At 37.2% G+C, this 26,294-nt stretch overlaps 1 protein-coding gene across 1 annotated transcript; it reads left to right on the top strand.

Annotated features, from left to right (window-relative positions):
* The first annotated feature begins 249 nt into the window (after positions 1–249).
* Positions 250–12,063, top strand: LOC148282132 (uncharacterized). Its single transcript, XM_088225598.1, has 4 exons — positions 250–370; positions 452–698; positions 5,283–5,519; positions 11,317–12,063. The coding sequence occupies exons 2-4, from the start codon at positions 652–654 to the stop codon at positions 11,426–11,428; spliced, it is 396 nt and encodes a 131-aa protein (XP_088081724.1). The 5' UTR covers positions 250–370; positions 452–651; the 3' UTR covers positions 11,429–12,063.
* Positions 12,064–26,294: the final 14,231 nt, after the last annotated feature.

The following is a 26,294-nucleotide window of genomic DNA, read 5'->3' as shown; positions in this document are numbered from 1 at the left end:
ATGCTGGACAGTCTTCACACTTGCAGGAATCTATTATTAAATTGACTTAGCAGTCAACCTCAGTAGCCCTGAACGTTATGCATAAAAAATGTTACATCGTATTTATTTGTTGCTTTACTGTGTACGAGCCAGTTTCTTCGTGAGTTCTTTCTACATTGGAAAATATGTTTCTTTCGAGTATTATTCTCATTAGATTATCAAAAACTGCTTAGTAGTCAATGGGTTAAGGTACCTACTGATTTTTCCCCCGATAGCGAGTTTTAGTTAGCATGGCAACACACGGCTGCGAAGAGAATGGACTGGACACGGTTTAAATTTAAAAGTTAAAAGGTTTAAATTGCGACAATACACCGAGCGCTCATTCGGCGGTGTGAGAGAAATATATATGTATAATGACTCGTTAATTCATGTGCGATCTGTAATTTATTGTTATGTGTTTGTTTCTTCCCAGATCGCTGCAAACTGAAGACATGACGGATCGATCACTCCGCAACGTCAACGTTACGTCGGGTATCCGACAGCCTTCCAGTACGGCGCTATTGCATATTCCAGTATAAAGTGGAGGGAACATCCTTCACGTTGAAACGTGTCGCATTTTCCCTCAAACACCGTCATTCGGAGGGACGATATTCCGAGAGCGGTCTTCGCAGAATGGGCAGCCGGCCGCGGACCGGAGGAGGGCGAACTCGCCCGCCCGGGTGAGAAAATATTACGTATTACGCGTGTGAATTTAGTAATAGTCACCCAATTAGAAACGCATTCATATTGCTATTGCAATACAAAGTACGGTGCGTCGGTATGCTTGATGTGCGATCGGCGCCTTTTTCCATATCTGATGCATTATGATCAAGGTACGCCGCATTTCATTCGACGAAGCGGCGGCCTTTATAATTCTGAAGCCTTTGAATACATTTTCGGCGCACCGTCGCTCGGTGATTCAGAATACGACATTACGAGCTACTTAGGGTAAAAACCCAATACCTTGGAAATAAAAAATTGTATGTGATTAAAGAAGCGTATTGGTCATCGAGCTCCCACTGTAAATTTTAAGTCGATTCGTTGAAATTTTGACCGTTAAGGCTGTAGTCGGGAAAAACGAACGCAAAATTAAGAAATCATACGATTTTTCCATTTTTAAACGAATTTTTTTTTAATCGGGCATTAATAAAAAAACAAAACATAAATTAGATATAAACAATATGTCTTTACAGGTATTTCTGTTAAAAAATATACTTAAAAGTTTTATGTAACTAAAATATAATTACTTTTAGACCGGCAGATTACGCCATTTCAAGTTTAGACTAAACTTAGGTATCGGGACCTCAATAAAGACTACTTATTGAACAAAAATTTGTCGTAATAATTTGAAGATAATACATCTAACATAAAAGTGGCCGAGGCTGAATTTTAATTTTTTGTTTTAGAAAAAAAATACAAGCATATTGAATCACATACATTTTTGTGACATTTTCCTTTATTTATACTTAAAATTATGCCTTCGGTAATACTTAAAAAAAAAAGAAATATTGAAATACTTTAGTTGAAGCCTTTTTTTATAGAATTGTATTCTCTTTTTTTTTAAAAGAAGATAATTCTAACTAACTAACTAACTAACCATCACGCCATTTCTCCGGAGGGGTAGGCAGAGAGGATAGAACGCCACACCACTCTGTCCTGGCACACTTCCTTTGCTTCCTTCACATTCATGCATCTTCTCATACACGCACGTCGATTATTCCGACTTTTCACATGACCACTTTCGAAAATTTGTTGTACTTGATCGTGCCATGTCTTTCTCGGCCTTCCTCGACTTCTACAACCAGACACATTCGCATCATAAATCTTTTTAGCCGTTCTTTCATCATTCATTCGCTCCACATGACCGAACCATCGCAAAAAACCTTTCTTAATTTTGTCGATAATGCTTAACTCAGCCTTGCATTCTGCTCTAATTTCGACATTAGGGCACTTATCATACATTGTTTTTCCGCACATTCGCTTGAGGGATCGCATTTCAACAGCATTCAGTCTACTTTCGTCCTTTTTTTTCCAACTCCATGCTTCGCTTCCACACATTAGGGTCGGTACCAGAACTCCATTATGAACTGCTAATTTAGCCTCTTGCGATAGACACTTATTTGCTACGACAGACTTTAAGGCACCATTAACTCTGTTACCGGCACTAACCCTCCTTTCAATATCCTTGTCCATATTTCCATCTCTAGTAAACATACTACCCAGATATACAAATTCTTCGACCTGTTTCAAACTATCTCCATTTACTACAATCTTACATTCAGTCATAGTTACATTTCCTTCAAAGACCACGACGTTCGACTTTTGCACATTCATTAGCAAATCACTCTCCTTGCACACTTCGTAAACCTTTGTAACCGAGGATTGCAGTTCCTCTTCGCTGTCAGCTAGGAGGACTGCGTCATCGGCGTACAGAAGGCAGCTGACAGTTAGATTACTCATTTTCGCTCCCACACCCATACTTTTCAATTCTCTCATACATTTATCCATGTATATGTTGAATAACCACGGTGACATTACACATCCCTGTTTGACTCCTTTAGGGATGTCAAACCAGGAAGTTAATGACCCATTTACCCTTACACACGCTACACTATCTTTGTACAAGGAAGCAATAGCGCGGACAAGGTTGTCACTCACTCCATACTCCGATAGAACCATCCATAATTTTTTCCTATCAACTCGATCAAATGCTTTCAGATAATTCTGGTTGTAATATTTAATTTTATACAATATCTTGACTTTTTCGCGACCTTCGGACCAGCCTTTTCAAAAGCAATCGGGGCTGTACTGAAGGTCAGTCTTAGTCGGAGACATTAAGAAAAAAAACAAAAGTGTTTGCCGCTGTTCTGACCACAAAATGGAAGGTAGCTCAAAAAAGGATGAATTCTTTGCACAGTTGGCTACAAGAAGAGCTCTGGTCGGCGCCAAGCCAAGGTGCTGGTGGAGTTACGCCTGCACAACCTGCCGGTACACCCACTTATTGTTACAAGTTATTGGGTGTTTTACCCTCAGTAGCTCGTAATATCGTATTCTGAATCACTGTGCGTCCTTACCAGAACAGGCGACATTCCATGTTCCGATCCGCACGCCCGATCGATCGTGTCGTGAGTCTTTCTAGAGTTAAATGATCACTAAAATAGACACTATTTTTTTAAATGGGATAAACATATTACCAAATTGTGTAAAAGATTAAGGACAGTTATAGGCAGCACGTTTAGAATCAAATATTTTGTACCAATAAAAAGATTAAGACTTATTTATCAATTATTAGGTACGGTATTACCAGTTGGGGCCTTTCTTGTAAAACCAACATTAAAAAATTCAATCTTTACAAACCTCGGCTCTTAAATTAATTAACAGATCACGATCGAATTGATAAGGAAGAGTTTATTTTATTTTATTTTTATTTTATTAGGGAAATCAACAGTTCTACATACATATTTTTAGTAAACAAACAGATATAGTGTATAAACTCAGAACCAATAACAGATTTCCACATAGTATACAAAGTTAGTAAAGAATATATATATTACATATCAAATAAATACAAACAATTTATACATATAAAAATGTTATTTTCAAGTACTCAATAATTAAAGATTTACCCGAACTTTTTAAAAAGCGAGGGTGCCTGTCCGTAAATGCTATTCTATGGCTCAAATTTGTTATTAGATACCGATTTGATAGTAACTACCAGAAAAGGCATTTACATTCACATAATACAAGGCTAGCACAATTTATTTATTTATTTATTAACGGACATTGTCCATGTATACAATTTATAAGGTTTAAATATTACAATAAAAGAATAGTTTAAAACATTTAAAAAAAAAAAGAAACAAGCATTGACAAACATAAGGGACATCGAGACAAGATCTGGACTATTTATTTAGTGCTCGTTTAAATCCTTGTAAACTTAAACCAAAAAAGTCCAGATGATCTTGTCTCGAGTTAACAATACGACAAAGGCGGGTCATTGGAGAATTTAGGCCATAGTTTGTTCTATGCTGATCGATAAACAGTACTTCATTGTTTCTCAATCTACGAGTCGGAATATTGAATTTTACTTGTCCCAGTAATGATGGAACATCGATTATACCATTTAGTATGCCGAACATAAATATGGAGTCAATATTAGTTCTACGTTTTTGTAGACTAGAAATATTTAACATTGACTATTTCAGCATAAGAATAATTATCTCTCTCTAGTCCAAGCATCCACGCTATTTTTCGAAGCGAGCAATGTTGGACTGATTCAATGTGATTTATGCGATTGACAAAGAATGGAGACCAGACCGCTGAGGCATATTCTAGAAGAGGGCGAACAGTCGAGCAATAAAGAGTTTTGATTGTACGGACATGAGTAAAATCAGAGGATATTCTGTTAATGAAGCCGAGTAATTTCAGTGATTTATTTACTGTATTATCTATATGCTCGTTGTATGTCAGTTTATAGTCCAAAACAACTCCTAAATCTCTGATTGACTTGACTACATCAATTTTGGAGTTTTCAAATAGGTACTCGAAGGAAATTGGTTGTTTTGTTCTATGAAATGACATTATTTTGCATTTTTTAATATTTAGTTCTAATTTATTGACTTTACACCATCGGTTAAAAGAGTTAATGTCTGATTGAAGAAGAAAGCAGTCTTGTAAAGTTTGAATTATTTTGAGAATTTTGTTTTCGTCCGCGAAGAGCCAAAAACGAGAGTAAGAGAATGATTTGGCAACATCATTAATTAACAAATTGAAAAGCAGGGGTGCACAATGCGAAAGCTCGTCAGTACCGAGGTTTGTAAACAAGTATGGCCAAAGAACACTTCTTTATATAATTACTAAAATTTTTAATAAGATTCCTAAGATGATTTTAAAAGAAAATGTTGACAAAGCTTTTAAGAAAAAAATAATTAAATGGTGAATGTGTAACAAAGCTTTATATTGATTATCATTTAATGACATCTATTTTAATTTTTATAAATAAATTTTGTGTAAAAATTAGGTATGCTTTTAGTTCTTAATAATGTTTCTATTACTTTTTAAATTCATATAATTTCTCTAACGTTTCTCTTTGTAAAGGAAAAATAAAAAACCCGTGGACAAGCCGGTTTTGCGGTTTAGTGGGTTTCATTATTTTTCCTTTTATATTTTCTGTTCATGTTTTTACCTTCTTTAATAAAAATATAAAAATAAATCACGGGATCTCGCGTCGAAGCAGTTATGATCATTTCAATTTTTTCTTCCAGCGTTGATTGCCGTCTCTCATCCGACGGTGAACCTAGGTCTCCCCCGAATTTCCACATCTTCCTGCCCCGAGCCGACCGCTTCCCGCGACCCGTCTCATGTGATGATTGTCCGTACATAAAGAGGCCCGCTGAACTGATGTTCGATCTTCTCCCGCAGGGTGTTCACCGGCCTTCACCGGCGAGGGTCGGCAGACAGAAGGACGGCCGACAGGCGGCGCTCAGTCACATCCGGGCCGGGTAATATTAACTTATCACACTTGGAGTTGAAAAAACAAGAAGAAGTTTGGTGTCGAGATTTATTATACTCTGGCGTTCTTCATTATTTACCTCGCTTACAATATACAAGGTTTATATTTAAAAAATGGATTTTTCTGCAATTAAATTTCTTTAAATTTATCTTAACTGCTGGGATCAGGAGGGATATACTAATGTGGGCCAATCGGGAACTCCTCAGCATTTGCTCACGTGGAGAGGAAACCACTCAAAACTCTTCAGGAGAAGCCGGCCTGTTGGCAGCAGTCAACACTAGAGGAGTGTTGGGCATTTTGTTCCCTACTTTGGTTTATTTTACCCATATAGGAGTACTGGCATTATTCAAGAGTTGAACAATCGGCATTTCATTTTGACCGAGTATAGACTAGAGTTCCAGACACACGAATCTCACCCGCATAAATATAGGTTTCAGTTCTTTGACGTCGCAAACATCAACAGATGAAAGACACGAAGGAATATAGATGTTCACATATGGGCAGAATGGTGAATGTTACACAGTGTGTGAGGTGGCCACTCAAACCAGCCAATGACAGATCATAAGCCCTGTAGATACCTAGACTTCCATATTACTTTATATTGCTTTACTTGAACTGATTCCATTTGAATACCTGGTAGGTACAATAAAAGTAAAGAATTATTTAATTGGAACAATTTTCGTACCAACTTGGAAATGCATTCGCCCATATCCAGAATACATGGGTATGGAAATGAGTTCGAACAAATATTTGATATTTTCAATACAAGCTCTGTAATGTAATGCATTAAAATTAATCCCACTCGTTATTTTTTAGAAAAGAAATGAATTTTTAAAAAAATATATTATTAAATTTAACTTTGTTTTTTTTGGATACATAGTTTTGTTTATTTCTTTATTTATAAATTATACATTTGTGAATTTATTGCCAAATTCCAACTTCTTCCAACCAACTGATAAAATAAAGGTGTTATTAATATTATTATATTGCTCCAAAAACAAATTATTTATAAAGTATTATTTTTCTTTTTATTTTATTTGACACTTTATATACATATACAACAGGGGCGAACCGTCCATATAATTGATTATTCGCAGCTTACCATTATATTTCACTACCAATAATAATGTTTTATAGTAGTTTTAATTATAGGAGGATAAATAAAATAATCTATATTTATTATAAATTAACGCCACTGTTTATATCTTCCTCAAAAAAGCCAACCCAGCGCATTGCCTGGTTCCGATTATTGCAGCTTATTTTTCAATACAAAATGTATACTGTATTTTAACATTCGAAAACCCAGTGCGTATATTTTCCTCGCTAAGTTCACTCGCAGATTACAGATATTATTTCGAGCTTCTCTATTTGGAGGGTAGCATTTCGAGCGTTATTTCCTAAAGACCATTTTCGTTTGATAGTATTCTGTTGACATATGACGCCAGTTTTTTAGTCCACGCGTTTTAGCTAGTGGCGCCTCGCTCGGTGTCGTCAATTTCTCGCATTATTCATTCTCAGTTTAGAAGGAAACGAAGCTGACGGCTCGGCGCGGCGCAGCGCGGCGGTCACGACGGTCACGTGACATTTTTTTTGCAATATTATTGCGAATATTTCTAATGAATGTTATTGCTGTTATGTTATGTAATGTAATATGTAAAGTTAAAATTATGTATTTTGGCATAAATAAATTAATTTAAATCTAATCTTTTTTTTTAAAAAAATTTCAGAAAAAAAAATAAATATCGTAAAAGATTATTTTTTTTGTGTACATAATGGGAGTGATGTCTTACAATAAAATGTTTACTTTCTTTTATATTAGTACCTAAATATTTGCAGTGTAAAATGTAAATTACAAACAAATATACGGTGTTTTTAATCAGTGCCAAACAAAAAGGAATTCTGAATATACTTATTTTATTATCCTTATTTTTTAACATATTTTATTTTTTAAAACTTTTGCATACATGTACTGTCTTCAAATGATGGAGAATATACCTACATATTACGCAAAGTTATTCATTGTTGTTTGTTTGTTGGTTCAAATTATTTTGATTAAAAATAAGAAGGTATTGCGTCTTCTGTTGCCAGCAGGTGAAACTGGAGCTGGAGAGATGAAGTTGTTTTTACACAAAACCATAGAAAAAGAATCCGTGTACCTGTAAATACTTTTTTTTTATACGCCTCCACTCATTTGCGAGATTACTCATATGTATGTATGTATGTACATGCAGGTACAAATTATGAAAAAAATTAAAGCTTACCTATAAAAAAAGTCACCGTTCGCCACTGATATACAATATATATACATATAAGGGCGGGCATATTGCCTTATGGCAATTTCTTCCTACCTACCCAAACCGTTCAGTTTGAGAAAATTATAAATACATGGACATATTGAATCTTACAATTTTATACAAAGTTTTAAAGCAAAGATTAACAAAAATAAATACATATATAAAAAAAAAATAACACTATACTACGAAGAGAGAGGGGATAGGAAGGAAAGAAGAAATTTCTTTTCCAATATTACCCAGCTAAATACTAGCCATTTTATGTTTATTTATTTATTTATTTTAAAGAAACAAACAGTCGACACTGATACAGTAACATTAAAAAATACATTTTACAACAGGGATGAAGAACATTTAAGAGAAGGTAATATAGAAGTCTAGGCATCTACAGGGCTTATGACCTGTCAATGGCTGGTTTAAGTGGCCACTTTACACACTGTGTAACATTCACCATTCTGCCTATATTTGAACATCTATATTCCTTCAATTCTTTCATCTGTTGATGTTTGTGAAGTTAAAGAGCCGAAACCTTTATTTATGCGGGTGAGATTCATCTAATTGAATTATTTCACCTACATACTAGGCAACGCCTGAAAATATTATTTTTTCAATTTCTATACTTCTTCATGGTTGTAAAATGTTAATATAAACAGCTCCCCGGGGAGTTGAAGCCAGTCCTTGTCTACAAAAATTTGGACAAACTCAAAATATTGTTGATAAATTACCTGTCCTGTTTTCAAAAGCAATGCCCTATGCTCCACTGGGTGATAGGGATGACGATCTATCCAAAATTCTGTCTTCTTGGAAAAGATTTATAACACTACCTCAATGGTTTGTACATTTTCTCACATAGGTGTAAAAATAGGAATAAAACTATTATGTTAGTAATTTAAGAAAGGTCTTTTGCGATGGTTCGGTCATGTGGAGCGAATGAATGATGAAAGAACGGCTAAAAAGATTTATGATGCGAATGTGTCTGGTTGTAGAAGTCGAGGAAGGCCGAGAAAGACATGGCATGATCAAGTACAACAAATTCTTGAAAGTGGTCATGTGAAAAGTCGGAATAATCGACTTGCGTGCATGAGAAGATGTATGAATGTGAAGGAAGCAAAGGAAGTGTGCCAGGACAGAGTGGTGTGGCGTTCTATCCTCTCTGCCTACCCCTCTGGGGAAATGGCGTGATGGTTAGTTAGTTAGTTATGTTAGTAATTTAGCGTATTTATATTTTCTCAATGCATATTAAAATAATCACTTACAGTATTTAGTCAATACAAGGTTTTCATTTGGTAATGTATCCAAAATAAAACAAGTTTATTGGATTGTAATTCTACTTTATTTTTTATAAAATATACAAAGTTGGTTTGAAAATGTCCTAAAAAGACGACAAGACGAAACGCGTCACAATATACCCTTTGTGTATTTTATAAAAAATAAAGTAGAATTACAATCCAATAAACTTGTTTTACGAGTATTTTGGATACATTACCAAATTAAATATGGAATTCTACCAATTGTCTGCATACACAATAAACAAGTTTTTCACCCTATGCACAAAACTCTTAAAATGCTCGGTGACTTTTCAAATACACATGGTCAGCACAACCACCCTTTTCTAATTTCCCAGTATGACAGTGGAGGAATACAGTGTTAGTTCCAAATTGAGACCGCGGCCGCACGCTCCAGATCCCGCATCGGAAAGGAAGAAGAACGTAGTAATACAAACAAATCAATCAAACGACACGAAACCCAAATACATATAGGAAACATTGGAAAAATTTCCCCTATACAACATGCACTCAATCAACAGAAGAAAAACTATACGTATCCATAACAAATCACAGTGGAACATCAAATTATCAAGACACTACCGGCAAAATCCTAACACAGATCCTAACATGATCCCTATCGAACTCGGGCGAAATTACTTTTCGTCATAGTACTGAATTCCTTGCAAAAACCATTTTCCTAATACCAACAGTAGAAACAATCCTATGCAAAGACCTTAATCGTCCTAACAATCTCACAGACCTTAAAGCGGACGAAACGGGTCCTGGAGCGTGGTCGGCGCGCGGTTCTCTCGAGTTAGTCTACTATTTAGATTTGTAATTTACCATTTCCCTTCTACGGGACAAGAACAACACAGACGGACAACAGTTCAGTTCAGACAACCGACGCTAGTACCCAAGTATGCGTCCTTTTATCTTAAACTGATTTAGTACGCATGGTAGGCCTTTACCCAGTGTTACCGACGTCGGTAAGTTTAAAGGATTACTTGTAGATTACATTTTTTTTTGTGATATTCAAAGTAGTTGACGAGATATTCATGAATTAAGTGCAATTTGCAACGGCGCTTACATCATAGATACTGCAGAACTAATTTACAAAACAATCATTCTTCCACATATAGATTACTGCTCAACAATATTATTTTTAGCAAACGAAGGAAATTTAAATAAACTAGAAATTTTACAAAATAAAGCGATGAGAATAGTTCTTAAGAAAAATAAATATAGCAATGTAAAAAAAATGAGAGATGAACTAAAATGGTTATCTGTAAGAAGGAGACTTAAATTTAATATGTTGATATTTATACATAAATTTTTTCATGATAAATTACCAAAATATTTTAAGGATAAAGTTGTCTTAAACAAAAATTGTCATGAATATGCTACTAGACAAAAGGATAAAATAAGACTACCATTATTGAAAAGAGCTGAGTCGCAAAATTGTTTGATGTATAAGGGTTTAAAAATGTATGATGAGATGCCTGAATGTATGAAGAATGAAAAGTGTCTGAAAGAATTTAAAAATAAATGTATAAGTTACTGTAAGGAAATGTAAATATATGTAGATGATGTAAATGTACATAATAGTTTATATTAGTTTCAATATAAGCTAACTTAAGAAATAAATAAAAATAAAAAAATTTAAAAAAATTGTAACGGAAGGGTTAAAAATATGAGACAGAAATAAGTCCATTTTGTAGTCGAATTTAATTTTGACATGACCGTCGGTTTTGAAGACGACTTTAAAAAATAAATTTAGTTATTAAATTTTTCCCATCGGTTTTATCATCTTCCTGAGTGTCGAGACGTCAAAGGAGCCGGCTTTGTAACCGCTCGGTAGACAAATGCGGACTATCAATAAGCATACCGTCTCGGTAATTGTCAAAAGTCGTATGAAAATCACAATCAAGCGAGCATTTTTTTTTTACTTGAATTGGGATTTTTTGTATCAGAGAAGTCTATTTAAAATATAAATGAGAACTATTTAAAATTTTAATTAAGTACGGAACACAGACTACATTTTCGGGGTCATACATTGGTTGGATTCGATCATACGATGCCGTGATGACAAGTCGGTAACATACCACGGTAGATAGAGGTAGTGCAGATGAAGATAGCCTTTATAATCGCGGTCCTGATGTGGGCCGTTCTCCTCGCAAACGAATGGACCGCTATAAAAAAATTATTGACTCGTTAATATTTTTTGTAGGACTCTGCGCGAGCGGCACCCAGCTTCGCGAGAGTCGGCGATCCGGTCGCGGTTGCAGACCCCGGAGTCCCGACTCGACAACGCGTCCCGGGCGGAGTCCGTGTCCCTTTAGAAGACCACAATGTTACTCCGACAAAGGCCGAAAGAGGTTATTTAGATCACCACTATATTATCAATCTCTAAATTGCGGGACAATTTTTTTCTCTATTTAAATTTTGTTACAAATGTCAATGTGCCTTCAAAAGAAGTAATGTAACTGATAGCTCTTAGCTGTTTTTGTGGGTTATTTATGCAAATTGATTAGTAAATATGTATATAGTAATTGACAATTCATTATTTTTGGTTACTACTGTTTACTTAAATTTTTGATAAAATGTTCACTTAAAATTTGTGTTTATCAAGTTGTGAATTATGTTATTTAGCCTTAATTTTATAATATCAATTGAGAACCTGTGTAAAATCATGCACTAAATATTTCATATCAATTCTGTATTATTATTGTGTTTTTTTAAATTATTTTTTATTATTAACTTTTTAAAATCATTCTTATGTTGTTGAAATTCCATTTGTCGATGCGTTTTGAAGCTGCAAGACTTTGTGTGATGTTAGCTATCATATTATTTTTATCACATTATGTAAATGTTATCAACTATCAAACATCTTTTAGTAAATGGGGTCTAGAATTTCAACCGTCCATGCGCTCGGTAGCTGCGAGATTTGTTGTTATCTAACTTCTAAATTTATAAATTTGCCTTTTATTTCGTTTTTAAAATATCACTTACAGTATTTCCAAGCGTTTATTTAACTTTTGACACATGGGCGCCTATAAAGTTCCGTAATTATTGACAGGCAACCATAGACCTAAAAATGCAATACTTCATGTTTTTTTCATTACGATAGTGAAGCGACATGTTCTTTTGCTCCGATATTTATTGAGCCTACTTATGCAACGAGGATTATACAAGTTGATTTTTTTCATGAAAAAATGTAAAATGTGAATTAAATTAAAACCGGAAATTAAAAAAAAAAATTTTCTATCGAAAGCCACAGTATTTTTATTCACTTAATAATGAATACGACTAATTTACATGAAATATAAATGTCTAACTGATTCAATATTGTGAAAATATCAAATATTTATTAAAAACTACTTATCGATTGTCTATGGCCAAAACTAATTTGACGGTTCGTCAGAATATATGGAATTTTAATGGCGCCGTGGTCGCTGTCGTTTATTATTGTCGCCGACAAACTGACAGTGTCGCGACACAAAATTTCTCAATTTACATTACGACAATAAAATAGTCCTATGCATATTTGGGTTTTCTGTAACTCCTGCACCCAATGACAAACTCCAATTAAGGAGTTTATCGAGACTGTATTTAAAGTTTCTTTTGTAAAGAAATGATGTATTTTTTGCAATATTTTTTATTGAATGAAGACTTTAAAAAAAAAAGTTTTACTACAGCGCTTTCGTAATATAAACTCTGCTTTAAACGTCTGGGTATGTTTATAAACTACAAAATGTTGAGATTAAAACTTTTTCATAAATAAAGTCGGTTTTTATGAGAAATCGATTCGGTAACGCATTAGGACATCCCTAATCGATACATAATCGAGCTGTCAAAAGTTAAATAAATGGTTGGATAGAGTATAAACTCTAAACTTCACTGTCAAATAAAAAAAATAAAAATAAAAATATAAATAGGGGCTAGATTTTTATTTTATTTTTTTTATTTTTTTATTTTGTCTTTAAATAGTACAAACATAATAAATGAATGTCCTAATATTAACTTCTATCTAATTATTATTAAAACACATAACATTTTTCAAACGATATACGTACACTTAAAAAGAAAACTTCTATAAAGCTGACACGAAAATTTATCTGCTAAACACATGTTTTTTAAATTGACATTTAAATGAAATAATATTTTTTTGCTCTCTTATTTCCAATGGTATTTCCTCGTAATATAACTGTACAGCTCGGTGCATCAACGAGTTCTGTGTACTTGTTTTCCTGCGAAATGGTAGTCTTACTTCATGTTTATTTCTTGTTTTATATCCTTGTTCACATTGATTAGAAAAAACCTTTTGAGTCAATCTTTCGAGGTATAACCATTAATCATTTTATGAACAAAAAACATTACATTAAAATATATTAATTGACGTACTGTCATAATTTTTGCTCGTTTCAGCATCAACTTTATTCTGGTGAATTTATTTTTTTTCAAAATTACTCTCATACTTCTGCGGAACAGTAAGTTTATTTTTTCCCCTTCAGTTGCCAAAAACAAAATACTAGTACAATAATTTATACGAGGCACAATTATGGAGTTATAAATCATCCGGCACGAATCTGCGGTTATATATCTTTATTTATTTATTTATTCATATATATGTACATTACAAAATAAAATATCTTAATTCATACATATATAAATAATTAGGTAAAATTAGGCATATGTAAAAAAAACACATTAGTATACATAATATCCAAAGAATAATATGTTAAAAAAGTAAGAGAATCTTGTAACGAAAAACTCCCTCAGAGACGTGAAAAATGTCAATGTCCAAAGTGATATTGTTCAACATAGAGATAGCCCTTCCAACAGGCATAACCATTGGCAGGTTGGTCCTGTATATTGGAATGTGAAACAGTCTATGTTGACGCTGTCTAAGGTAATTATCAGGAACATAAAAGCTAATGCTCCGCATAATTTCAGGGTTGTCAATAATACCGCGCAACAATCGAAAGAAGTGCGTTGTTAAATACACATTCCTTCTAGTCTTCAAACTGCTGTAACCGAGCACACCCTGGAGGAACCCAGTGGGATAAAGCCATGGATAATATCCGCACTCCCTCATGTAGAGAAACCGAAGAAATTTCTTCTGAACCCTCTCCCCCATAAGAGAGTACTTCAACTCACACGGTCCCCAAATCATCGAGCCACTCTCGAGTCTACTTCGCACCAACGAGTTATAAAGAATTCTCAGTACTCGTGTACTACCAAAAACCCTAGCAGTACGCAAGACGAATCCTAACATCTTCAATGAACCACTACAAACTGTTTCGATCTGATCATGAAATGTCAGGGAACTCACAAAAGTGATGCCTAGATCTTTAACCTTCGCAATCCGCATAAGATTCATTCTATAGCGGAAGAATAGCGTTTTGTGGGCCCTGGTGAAAGACATAACTGAGCATTTTGAAATATTGAACAATAATTTATTTCGTCTTCCCCATTCAGATACGTTTAATATATCCGTTTGGAGAGAACGAAAATCATCCAAAGTTTTAACCCTCAAAAATATTTTCTGATTCTTCCCATAAGAGAAACCTTCCTCGCTATCTTATTTGTCACATATCTTGTGTTCTGACTTTTTAGTCAATCTAGAATCTATTATAATCCCCAAATATTGTATCTCTTTCACTTCCTTTAATATTTCTGCATCCATCATTATTGTTGGTGAATATTTGTCTGTATTCAGCTTGAGTTTGTTCTTCTTCAACCACATTTCGATATTTTAGTTGACGTACTATGGATTCGTATGTTCTCCTGCAATATATACCCGGGCATCATCCGCAAATAATCTTATTTTACAGTATTTAAGAATTTTCACCGAGTCATTAATGTAAATAATAAATAGTATAAGGCCGAGAACTGATCCCCGTGGTACTCCCGATGAAATCACAAGACTATCAGATAGAATACCTCAAATTTTCGTAGTTTCTCAAATATTCTGCGAACCATTTGAAAGTAGTTCCCTTTATCCCAATTTTCTCAAGTTTTAAAATGATTATTTCTCCATCTATTGTTTCAAAAGCTCTTCTGAAGTCTGAAAATACTGAAATTATGTAATTACTTTTATCTGTATCTGCCTTCCAATCTTGTATTACTAAGTTAAGGGCTATTTCACACGAGTGATTAATTCAATACGTTCTCTCTTTCTAAAAATGCTACAAGTTGGTCTTTTACAACATATTCCAAAACTTGTTCATACTCAGGCAGAGTATTTACGGGTCTAAAATCTTCACATCTGACGGCGTTTTTTCATTTTGGTATTGGAATAACCTGAGATGTTTTCCGTGATTGTGGAAACACTCCCGGAGTAATGGATTCATTCATAATATTTAATATGTACTCTTCAGTGATAGGTGATGATTTCTTATCGTCCATGCGCTCTGTAGCTGCAAGACGTGGGATATTTATTTATTGTACAGCGCCCTTGAGGTGATTTTCACAAAAAGGGCGCTATATAAATTATCCAAACATTATTATTGTCCATATTAGCTTATTTATTTCATCTACATAGCCAACTTTTGAAGGTTATATATTATAAGATCGTATCGTTGTTTACATATCTATTTCTGATCAACTTTGGTTAATGATTTTTTTATAGAACCTCGCTTAGTTCGATAGAGCTTTTTTTATTTGTTTATTAAATATACGGCCTAAGCCGACTCCAACAGTTACATGAAGAAACATACTCGTATGTACAAAGAAACTGAACAAAAAGAACATAAAACTATGTAGGAGAGACAAATAACGGCAATAAAATAAAGTAGTATAATATGTTCATAAACACGACAAATATATAAGACTTCGAGTTAAACCGTGCCAAACCATCTTCATCCGATGCTGTTTTAGTGGCGAAGAGATCTACGAAAAGCCGGAAGATCTATCCCAACGAATTCCAAGTTGTGTGACAAATCGACTAATCTACACATTCTGGGCATTAAAACGGAAGTTGCTCTTAGAAGATTTTGGCTTCTGGTGGTGTCACCGTGTGGTTGGAAACACGCAGAGATGGGACATCGCTTATAGCATCAAGTATTTACAAAATGCATATAAGGTCCATCTCCGTTCTACGTTTCTCCAACGAAGACAGATTGAGAGATCGCTTTATTTCGAAATGGTAATAATTACCCCTTCGCAATGCCACTTTTCTTGGAAAACTTTTTAGTAATTTTTAGTTTTGGAATTCAATCATACACACGTATTCAGGTACCTTCTTATTCATGTAAAGTCTTTTACCTTTTATACGGACAGTTTTTGCACGCTTTCACGACACAATCGGGCATTTTTCTTTATATTTACTTTGGTACAGAATAAAATGTCAAGCTGGCGTCAAAATACGGCTGGCGGTTAAGAAATGACTCGATTCGCTTTTCAAGAGTTTAGTGTCATAATTTTAGAAGGCTCAAGGTATAACGCGGTCTGACTTTTCTTCATTAACCCGTAATATATCGTAAAATCTAACTGGCGGTTAAAGAATTATCGTCGAGCATGAGATGAGTGTCATAATTTTAGAGGCTCAGATATATCGCGTTCAGACTGTTTTTCATTAGCACGTATTTCCGTATTTTCTCCCTGGTTGGACATGGCACTAGAGTAGTTGTTTTTGCACGTTTTCGATTTGAGCACAACGAGCCCTCTTAGCCAATCACACGGGGAGATAAAACAAAAAACTAACCCTTGTTATAATATTATAAACTAACTAACTAACCATCACGCCATTTCCCCAGAGGGGTAGGCAGAGAGGATAGAACGCCACACCACTCTGTCCTGGCACACTTCCTTTGCTTCCTTCACATTCATACATCTTCTCATGCACGCACGTCGATTATTCCGACTTTTCACATGACCACTTTCAAGAATTTGTTGTACTTGATCATGCCATGTCTTTCTCGGCCTTCCTCGACTTCTACAACCAGACACATTCGCATCATAAATCTTTTTAGCCGTTCTTTCATCATTCATTCGCTCCACATGACCGAACCATCGCAAAAGACCTTTCTTAATTTTGTCGATAATGCTTAACTCAGCCTTGCATTCTGCTCTAATTTCGACATTAGGGCACCTATCATACATTGTTTTTCCGCACATTCGCCTGAGGGATCGCATTTCAACAGCATTCAGTCTACTTTCGTCCCTTTTTTTCCAACTCCATGCTTCGCTTCCATACATTAGGGTTGGTACCAGAACTCCATTATGAACTGCTAATTTAGCCTCTTGCGATAGACTAATAATAATAATAATAATAATAATAATAATAATAATAATAATAATAATAATATTATAGCATAAATAATTTTCAGTTTTGGAATTCAACAATAAACAAGTACCCGGTGCCACCTTAATTCAATATTTGAATATTAATGGTTTTTAGTTTTGGAATTAAATCGTAAACAAGTACCTAAGTACCTTATTATCAATGAAAAGTCCTTTTCCTTTAATTCAAATAGTTTTTGCTCGCTTTCACGACACATTGAAGCATTTTTTTTTTTCATTTTTTAATTTAAAACATTAAATATAATTTTAAGTGCAATATACAAACAAGAAATACAAATAATTTAACTTGCGAACAACTTGGGACTAACAGAAAAAGAAACAGTTCAATGAAGTTGTACAATCACACAACATCCCGTTGATAATAGTTTATTGAAAAAACATAGTGTTTAGGCACATTTTGTCAGAGCATTATCAGAACCTGCTGATTTATTTTCATCTAAAGAGAGTAGCCTCTTCTTGCAAGACAAAATATGCATATGGCAGTTCTAAAGCGTAAGTGTCTTATCAAAAGTAAAGGTTGCAATCTTATCATCGGAAGTGGCTGAGACTCCCCAAATTCTTTCTTTGATGCGGCGGTGCGCGATGGAGGCCTTGGAATTCCGAGTCTTCTCATCGACGTGCCGTCCATGATCTATATCAGATTCAAGGCCCTTCAGCACTCGAATTTCCAGGCGGCCCGAGTAGCTTTCGATAGTGACTTTGTCCGAAGCGGGATACTTCATGCCCGAGGGCGATCACCCACGATGGTGTTACTCCTCGATAAGAGAGATAAAATAGCCCAATTCTTTTTTTTATTATTTATTTTATTTAGTTCTATGATTGACATAGTCTAATATATATTTACAACACAATATTTACATCTATACTTATTCTAACATTATTAATCACCATTATACACTTAATATATATATTAATTTATAATATTCACCGTTTCATATGTACATTTTATTTTATTTTATTTAGGAAATCAACAGTTCAACATACATAATTTTAGTAAACAAACAGATATAGTGTATAAACTCAGAACTAATAACAGATTTCCACAAAGTATACAAAGTTAGTAAAGAAAAAATATTACATATCAAATAAATACATATAAAAATGTTATTTTCATGTACTCAATAATCAAAGATTTTTTAAAATATTTATTTTAAGAACATTAAGTTATTGTAAATTGGGCGGGATAAGGACAAGAATGCTCGAAGAGAGGATAAGTAAGGAGGGGGGGGGGGGGATGTACATATTTATTATTATAATGTCTACTAAGTTACATAATACATTTTTAGTGTAAATTTTAAATCTGACAGAGTGATGTTTGTGTAATCTATATTTTTAAATTTTGTATTGTACATTGAAAAAGTCCTAGGAAAAAAAGCATTTTTAACATACGATGTTTTACTTATTGGTACATGAAACAGGTGGTACCGTCTACAAATCCTGGCTGGCACATGTATTGTTATTAAACCGAGCAGCTCTGTACAGTCAACCATTCCTGTCACAATAATAATAGCCTTAAAAAAAAAAAAATAGCCTTTTTTAACATTTTCTCGTTTCTAATTATGATAAATAACTCAAACATATTTAAAAATATATTAATGAATGGTGCGGCTCAATGCAGTGCCCGTTACCGATATGAATGAAAGGCTGTTGAAATAAGAAACATAAACAAATTTCATACTTTCGTTCGCTAATACATCGCAGAAAATCACGATCTATCGTATCATGATTCTAAGTGAATCCTAGTTTTAGATATGCAGGGTCATATTTTATCCGAGAGAAAGAGAATCCGGTTGCAGTTCCGGAACCGTCTTAAAAATTGTTCCCTAGCAAGAGACTTCGTCGGGGTAACCCAAAGTGGCCTGAAGACGCCGACGGGAGATCCAAAGAGAGTTATCTTTTTTACCTGAGCGTTAGAATCCTATATCGGGGAGATAAAGTTCGGGACGCGAAGAGCATCGCCGATGCGGGGGGGGGGGGGTGTCCGGATCGGCTCCTCGGACCTTAAGAATTTAGGTGAGGGATACGCTGAGATGTCGCGCCGGCTCGTACCCATATCCGCAGCAGGTCTCTCAAGGTGAAGAGCCTCTAGCCGGTAGAATAATGTAGGTAAGTGAGGAAGGAAGTCGGCAAGTTGGATCCGCAACTTCGGGATAATGATTGGCTCCGAGGGCCTACGTGACACCCACGTGTCTAGTGTTGTTTCATTAACTGCCAAGGCATAAGTGTGGACGTGCCGGTGGCGAGCCCAGATAAAACAGGATCCAAGATAGACACCGGAGTTTAGAAAGAGGACCACAAGCGATGAGCGAACAGAGTGGTCCCTCCATTGAGAGGACGTCTTACTGTCACATTGTGGGGGGTAACGAATTTAGAACCCCCTCGCCTTTGCAAACGACCCTCCCTTGAGGTAGGGTGTCCCCCGATGACTTCCGGTGGCTGGGAAAATGAGAAAGTATGGAGAAAAGGTATAAAACCTGGGGGCGTCGGGTTGCAAGCCCGTCGCTCCTGCAATTGTGTTGGCACGAACTTAAATAATAATAGCCTCGGACGGCAAACATCGGAGCAGTCCTCACTGACTGCACCGCCAACATATCTGACTGGTGGCTGAACGCACCCGAACCGTTGAAGGAGACTGTCCCACGCGCCTGTCCTGTGTGTGGAACGGAGTATGGTACCATTCGCGGGTTGAAAACCCACATGACCAGAAGTGGACATCACCCGACCGTTCAGACTGTTGAGGTTGGTGAAGCGGCCCCAGGTGAGCCAGATTTCATTTGTGTTCAGCAGGGTCTTCAAAAAGAAAACCGAATTGCGTATACATTTGAGGCGAGCGCACCTCCGTGGAATACGAAGCAGCCGTTAACTTACCTGCTATTAAAGTTCGTTGGTCCACGGAGGAAAGCGACTTGATGGCGAGACACGAAGCTTGGGGAACAATTGACAAAGTCGGATTGATGAATCCCTACCTTGTAGATAAATGATCTGGCCGCTCTTTGGAAACGATTAAAGGCCAGAGGCGAAAAACTGATTACAAAGAAAAGGTAGTGAAGTTCATCGCAGAGAGGATTCGAACTTAGAGAAGCTTCAACGTCTCTGTTTCAACTTCTTAGGTTGGAATCGATTGCCTGGCGATCCCAGGACGCCAGTTTGTATAAAAAGTCGCGCTGGATGTAGCTCCACTGAGACGGCAGCACACGTTATTCAGATGTGCCACAGGACCCATGGTGGCCGAATATTAAGGCACGATGCTGTCGCCTCAGTGATCTCTGCTGCCCTACGGAAGCGCGACATGACTGTCACGCGTGAGCACATCCTGGACACAGATGGAGAAAGACGGAAACCAGATATCATCGCGGTAGCAGGTAATAAGGCAGTTATCATTGACGTGCAGATTGTGAGTGGAGTGGAGTCTCTCGAGGGCAAACAGTTAACTAAACTCAACTACTACAAGAACAACCTCGCCCTCAATTAGAGGGTGAGAGAACAGTTTGCCGTCGAGGAGCTCGACTTCACCACAACCACGTTCTCTTGGAGGGGGATCTGGTGTTAGTTCAGCAGATGATATTAGGAAACTTGGGGTGGTGCGCGGATTGATGTTTGGCATCACTACGCGCGTTCTCCAGGGTTCCCATACTAACTTCAACGGGTGGATGCGTAGTACTTCCCGGATGGCTTCCTCCGGACACTCCACTTCTAAGACCGGCTGCAGCACGAGCAGAATCATCCCAAGGACTGGCATCGGTTGAGGGAAGATGTGCAAGGACGGAATTTTGTCGTGACTGCTGACGACGCCTTCATCTTCACCTCCTTCCCCACCTATCCTTAACTTCCTACTATTGTAATTCCACTTCCAGGCAAAACAAGTTAAAAAATAAAAAGGCCAAATGCCTTGTCATCTAATTAGTGACGCGCATGAATGGATTAACGAGATTCTCATCTGTCCCTGTTCCATTCGCTTACAGACCTCGCTGAGTACGCACCTCCGCTACTCGTCGCTGCTCTCGTTTCTGAAAAAAAGTCTCTAAATTTTTTATTTGTGTCTAGATCCATCTTTTTTTTCTGTACACGGTGAAGTTTTTGTTTTGTTTAAAATTTGTGTTTTTTGAGTGAATTTTGTGTGTTTTCCGTATAAAATTGTCTCGAAAATCGTGTTCAAGTCACGCCTCAATGCCGAAATGAGGACCAGAATACCCGGAGCAGCTGCCGCACTCCTGCAGATGGTAAAAGAACTTCAGTTGAAGAGTGTCTCCTCTGCGGAAGGAAACAGAGGCCTGAAGCTTGCCTTGGCTGCTCAGTCAGGGCTGAAAGATGAGATCTCAGTGCTGGTTGAGATAGTGGCTATGATGGGCTCTAATCAGCCTTTGCGGAGCGCTCCGGAGATTTCATATGCCGGTATTGTTGGTACTGCCTCTGGGGTGCCCCTTCTCACGAGTGGGGGAAAGATGGTGTCAAGCACTAGGGCTATGGGGCCAACTAGACCCACAATTATAGTCTACCCGAAGGTTCCGGAAGGGGCCACTTCAGAGGGTACCAAGAAGATTTTAATGGAGGCTGTCAATCCGGCGGAGGACGGTTTCCGTGTCGTAAGAGTTCGGAATGTTAGGGGCGGTGGCGTGCTTGTGGATTGTCGACCGTTCAGGGCTTGGAAAACCTAAAAAATAGCGCTGAGAAACTGTCCTCCAAAGGACTGCATGTAGTCGAGCCGAAACTGTATGTTAGGAAGTCTGAGTGGGGTCATTCTTGCGGCTTGGAACGTTGACCTTTTGGCTAACGTTACTAACTTCAATGCCTTCCAACGGTTCGTGGGTGCCTGGGTGTCCAGGTGAGAGGAGCGTAGGTGTCCGATGGATTAGAACGGGTGTATTGCTTCTGGTCGTAGCGGTGTGTCTGGCTCGCGTGTGTCCGCTCGAGGCGGAGGTGAAGTCTTGACCGTCTTGTGTCGTGCACTCTCCTTCAGGGGGTGGATAGGTCAGAGAAATCCCTCCGGTCCCCGTATCGGGAGTCTGCCCTTTCCGATCTTTCTTCTTTTAAGCCCTGTTATGTACACTGTTTTTTTTTTCTTTTTTCTATTTTATATAACTATGTATATGTTCGTCTTTATGTCGTCTTCATCTGGAATTTTGTGAACAAAAAATAAATTACTTGGTAATAAGTAAGCACGCGTGCTGCTCGTCGTCGCTCTTTTTTCGTATTCAAACCTTTAAAACCATCAATTTACTAAAGTTTTTTCGTGTATTTATACAGTTTCATTTTGTGCATTTGTTAACGTTTTTGTCCTATTAAAACATCTGTGCTTGCGGTGTGGGACACTAATCGGCGGAACACATCCTGTGGCATTGCGAGTTATTGAGGAACTTTCGTTCCGCGAGACCGCATGATAGACAGTCTAAGTGGAGTCACTCTTCCGGCTTGAAACGTTGACCTTTTGGCCGATGCCTGCAATTTAAAGGCCTCCCAGCGGATTGTCGGTGCCTGGGTTGCCGGTTGGAGGAGCTGAGGCGTCCGATGGATTAGTATAGGCGTATTGCTCTTGATTACGTGGTTCTCGCGTGTTCGGTCGAGGCGGAGGCGAAGTCCTGACTGTTCTGTGCCGCACACTCCCCATCAGAGGGTGGATAAGTCAGTGGAATCCCTCAGGTCCGCGTCTCGAAAGTCTTTCCTTGTCCTTCACATCTAATGCTATTTTGTTTTTATCATGTTTGTGCCGTTTTATTTTTATACTCCATACTTTTGTACTATTTCTTTTGTTTTTTTTTATTGATTTATTTATTTGTTGTAAATATGTATGTTTTATTAATTAATAAATATAAATAAAAAAATATAATAAATACATATGTAAAAAAAAATACTTCGTTTACGGGGACACTGAGGTGAGACCATAAGGGTGAGGACGGAGTGTGGTTTTTTTTTTTTACTGCATACTACCCCTGCTATTACCGACTTAAAATAATGCTTTAAAAAATTAACAAAGATATTAAAATCCTGCCTAAAAAAAGCGTGGCTGATAAAGATTCCACCAGGACTCTATAATAGGTGCGGGTAGAGGTGGGTTGTCTCCTTCAATGTCCCTGTCCCCGGCGAAAAAAGAAGCTCGAAGGGAGAGGAAGAGAAAATTGAATAGGGAGAGGGCTCTGGCGGATGTGGTGTTAGGAACCAGAACTGTGAGCAATTGGGGGCTGCGAGGGAATCCGTCAGTGCAATCGAAGTTATAATTACCTCGGACAAAAACCGGCTTAACTCAGACCATAGGACTGGCATAAACAAGGCGTGCCTTGACATCATAGAGCAGGTGGGCCAACTAGCGGTCGAGTTTGAAAGGGAGAGGGGTGAGAGAAAAAATCTGGAGGGACTCATAAGTGCCCAAAAAACCTGTGTACCTAGCCCAGCTATGATGGCAGATGCCCCACGGCAATATTCGTTGGCTCTGAAGACGGGCAAAGGAAAAGGAAAGGACGGTCGCGCCATCTAGGCCGACTGTCCTGATATTCCCGGACAAACCCGAGGGGACTACGGTGGAGGAAACGCAACGCACCCTGCAGGGCCTGCTGGACTACATGACGGTTTTGTCCCAGTGAGGGTAAACAAAATTAAGGCAGGCGGGCGTCCTTATCCAGACCTCTAATAAGGACCGACAGACTAAAGAGATTTAATGTCGTAGAGCCAAAGGGAAAACTTAAAGCAAAGGGGGTAATTTACGACGTTCCTAGGGAAATGAAGCAATGAGGCAAGGGGGGACACGGATTTGGGCGACCACTTCACAAGATGTTAAATTAGGTCTGCCGACCTGCGTCCAGGCCGGGAGGTATAAGCTCAAGACCCCCTGGTGGAACTCCGAGTTGACCCGACTTGGGGGAAAATTTAAGAGCAAAACTCGCAAACTCGGAGAATCCTTGCGACGTGGTGAGGGGGAGGAGGTTATCTCTGGGGTAAACTATCAGTGCGTATTGCAAGAAGAGCCTATAAATCCGCGATAATGAAAGCCAAGATGGCAAACTGGAGGAGTTGGATCACCGAAGTCGGTAATGCGGACGTCTGGTCCCTGGGTAGTAGCTCGCGTGGATCAGACTATCAGTGACCCAACTGTCAGTCGCGTGACCATACAAGAGTTGAGTTGTATAATCAAAAATCTTGGTCCAGAAAAGGCTCCCGGGACGGACAGATTAGACGGAAAAATAGTAAAACACACTTGGTGCTACGCCAGACATGAATTTTTGACGCTGGTGGAAGACTGTCTGAACAAAGGTATCTTCCCCAAGGAGTGGAAAGAGGGCCCGCTAAAAATCATCCCCAAGGGGGGTGACAAGGACGAATCCGATCCAAAGGCGTACAGCCCGATAACTCTCCTCTCGGTCTTCGGTAAGGGTTTAGAAAAGTTGATAAAAACAGATTGGATAGATGGCTCTCTCCCCCGTGTGAGAGGCAGTTCGGTTTTACCAAGTCCAAATCTACGGAGGATGCGATACACATGGCTGCGGACTGGAGAAGCAGTTGCTCGGGTAAGTACGCCTGCAGTATTTTTCTGGTCATATCTGGGGTCTTTGACAACGCGTGGTGGCCAATGACACTGGCCAAGTTGAAAAATAGAGGGTGCCCGAGGGAACTCTTCAAGATTCTAATGAGCTATTCGGAGGTTATCTCTGGGCTAAAACTATCGGTGCGCATTGCAAGAAGATCCTATAGATTCGCGATACGCAAAGCTAAGATGGCAAACTGGAGGAGTTTGATCACCGAAGTCGATAATGCGGATGTCTGGTCAATGGGTGGTATACTTTGATATGTTCCATTAAAATATAGACGGGTGTCAAAACAATGAATCTTATTTTAGAAATTGGGTTGCAAACAGAACAACCGGTGTGTAATAAAATCTGCACGCGAAGTTTGTCCTTTTTTCTTTTGTCGAGCGGAAACAAAGGGAGAACTACACATTGGTTGTCGCTGAAAATAATTATAAGAGGCACATCCGCACTTAAAGACTCCAGTCGAATAAGTGGGGTCATAAAAAACCCTTTTCTAAACAATGTTTTTTAAAGTACTATTCTTTAATATTTGAAGAACAATTATGAACATTGCCTTAAGCACCAATAAATGTAGAAAGTCACAGGACATTAAAACGGAGAAATTACGCTAAAGAATTGTCGCATGTAGAAAGTCTCGAAACATTATGATTTAGGATCCTGTCATTGTTCGGAGGAAACAAAGGGACACTTTTAACTGCTTCTATATTTTGGTAAACAAAAATTCCTAATCCTAATCAATGCGTGCATAGTCATATTCGAAAATCAAATTATACTAAAGTTATTAGTATTTGTATGCCTAAATTACATTCACTAAATAATGTACAACTCATGCGAATCACTCACTTGACACACTTATCTGGAGACAATAATATAATGTATAATAATTTAAGGCACTAGTTAAAAATAACAGGATTAATATTTGATTGATTTATATAGCGCCACTCTTGTGGAAAAGCACCTTCGAGCCGCTTTACTATTCAATACTTAAACTCATTCTGACTGAGTTATAAATAGACACATTATATTCTGATATAAAATTGAGGGTATGAGGTTACTTAAAGATTTGTTTTTATAGTATCTAAAATTTATAAATAGAAGAAGAATTCAAAATCACTAATTCATGTGAATTCATTCTTTAATAAAAATTTTTTTGGTAGTTATTGTAAATAATATTGTCAAGCACATAAAAACTTCAATAAATAATATTATTAGGCTAATTAGATCATTAAGTAGTTTTATATTCATTAACCTAGCCGGATTGAAGAGGGGGACTCGAATCCCCCAGAAATTACATTTGATTTAATAACTCGAGTATTTGTGGAGCAAATTATTTCATATTTTCTGTTATCCTTAGAAAAATATTTTGCATTTTTTTGGTAGTTTC

The sequence above is a fragment of the Micrasema longulum genome, unplaced genomic scaffold (assembly GCF_059751315.1).
Source record: "Micrasema longulum isolate JH-2025_06_02 unplaced genomic scaffold, ASM5975131v1 h1tg000375l, whole genome shotgun sequence".
Taxonomy (NCBI): domain Eukaryota; kingdom Metazoa; phylum Arthropoda; class Insecta; order Trichoptera; family Brachycentridae; genus Micrasema; species Micrasema longulum.
The sequence above is the reverse complement of the archived record's forward strand: the minus strand, read 5'-3'. Positions and strand labels throughout refer to the sequence as shown.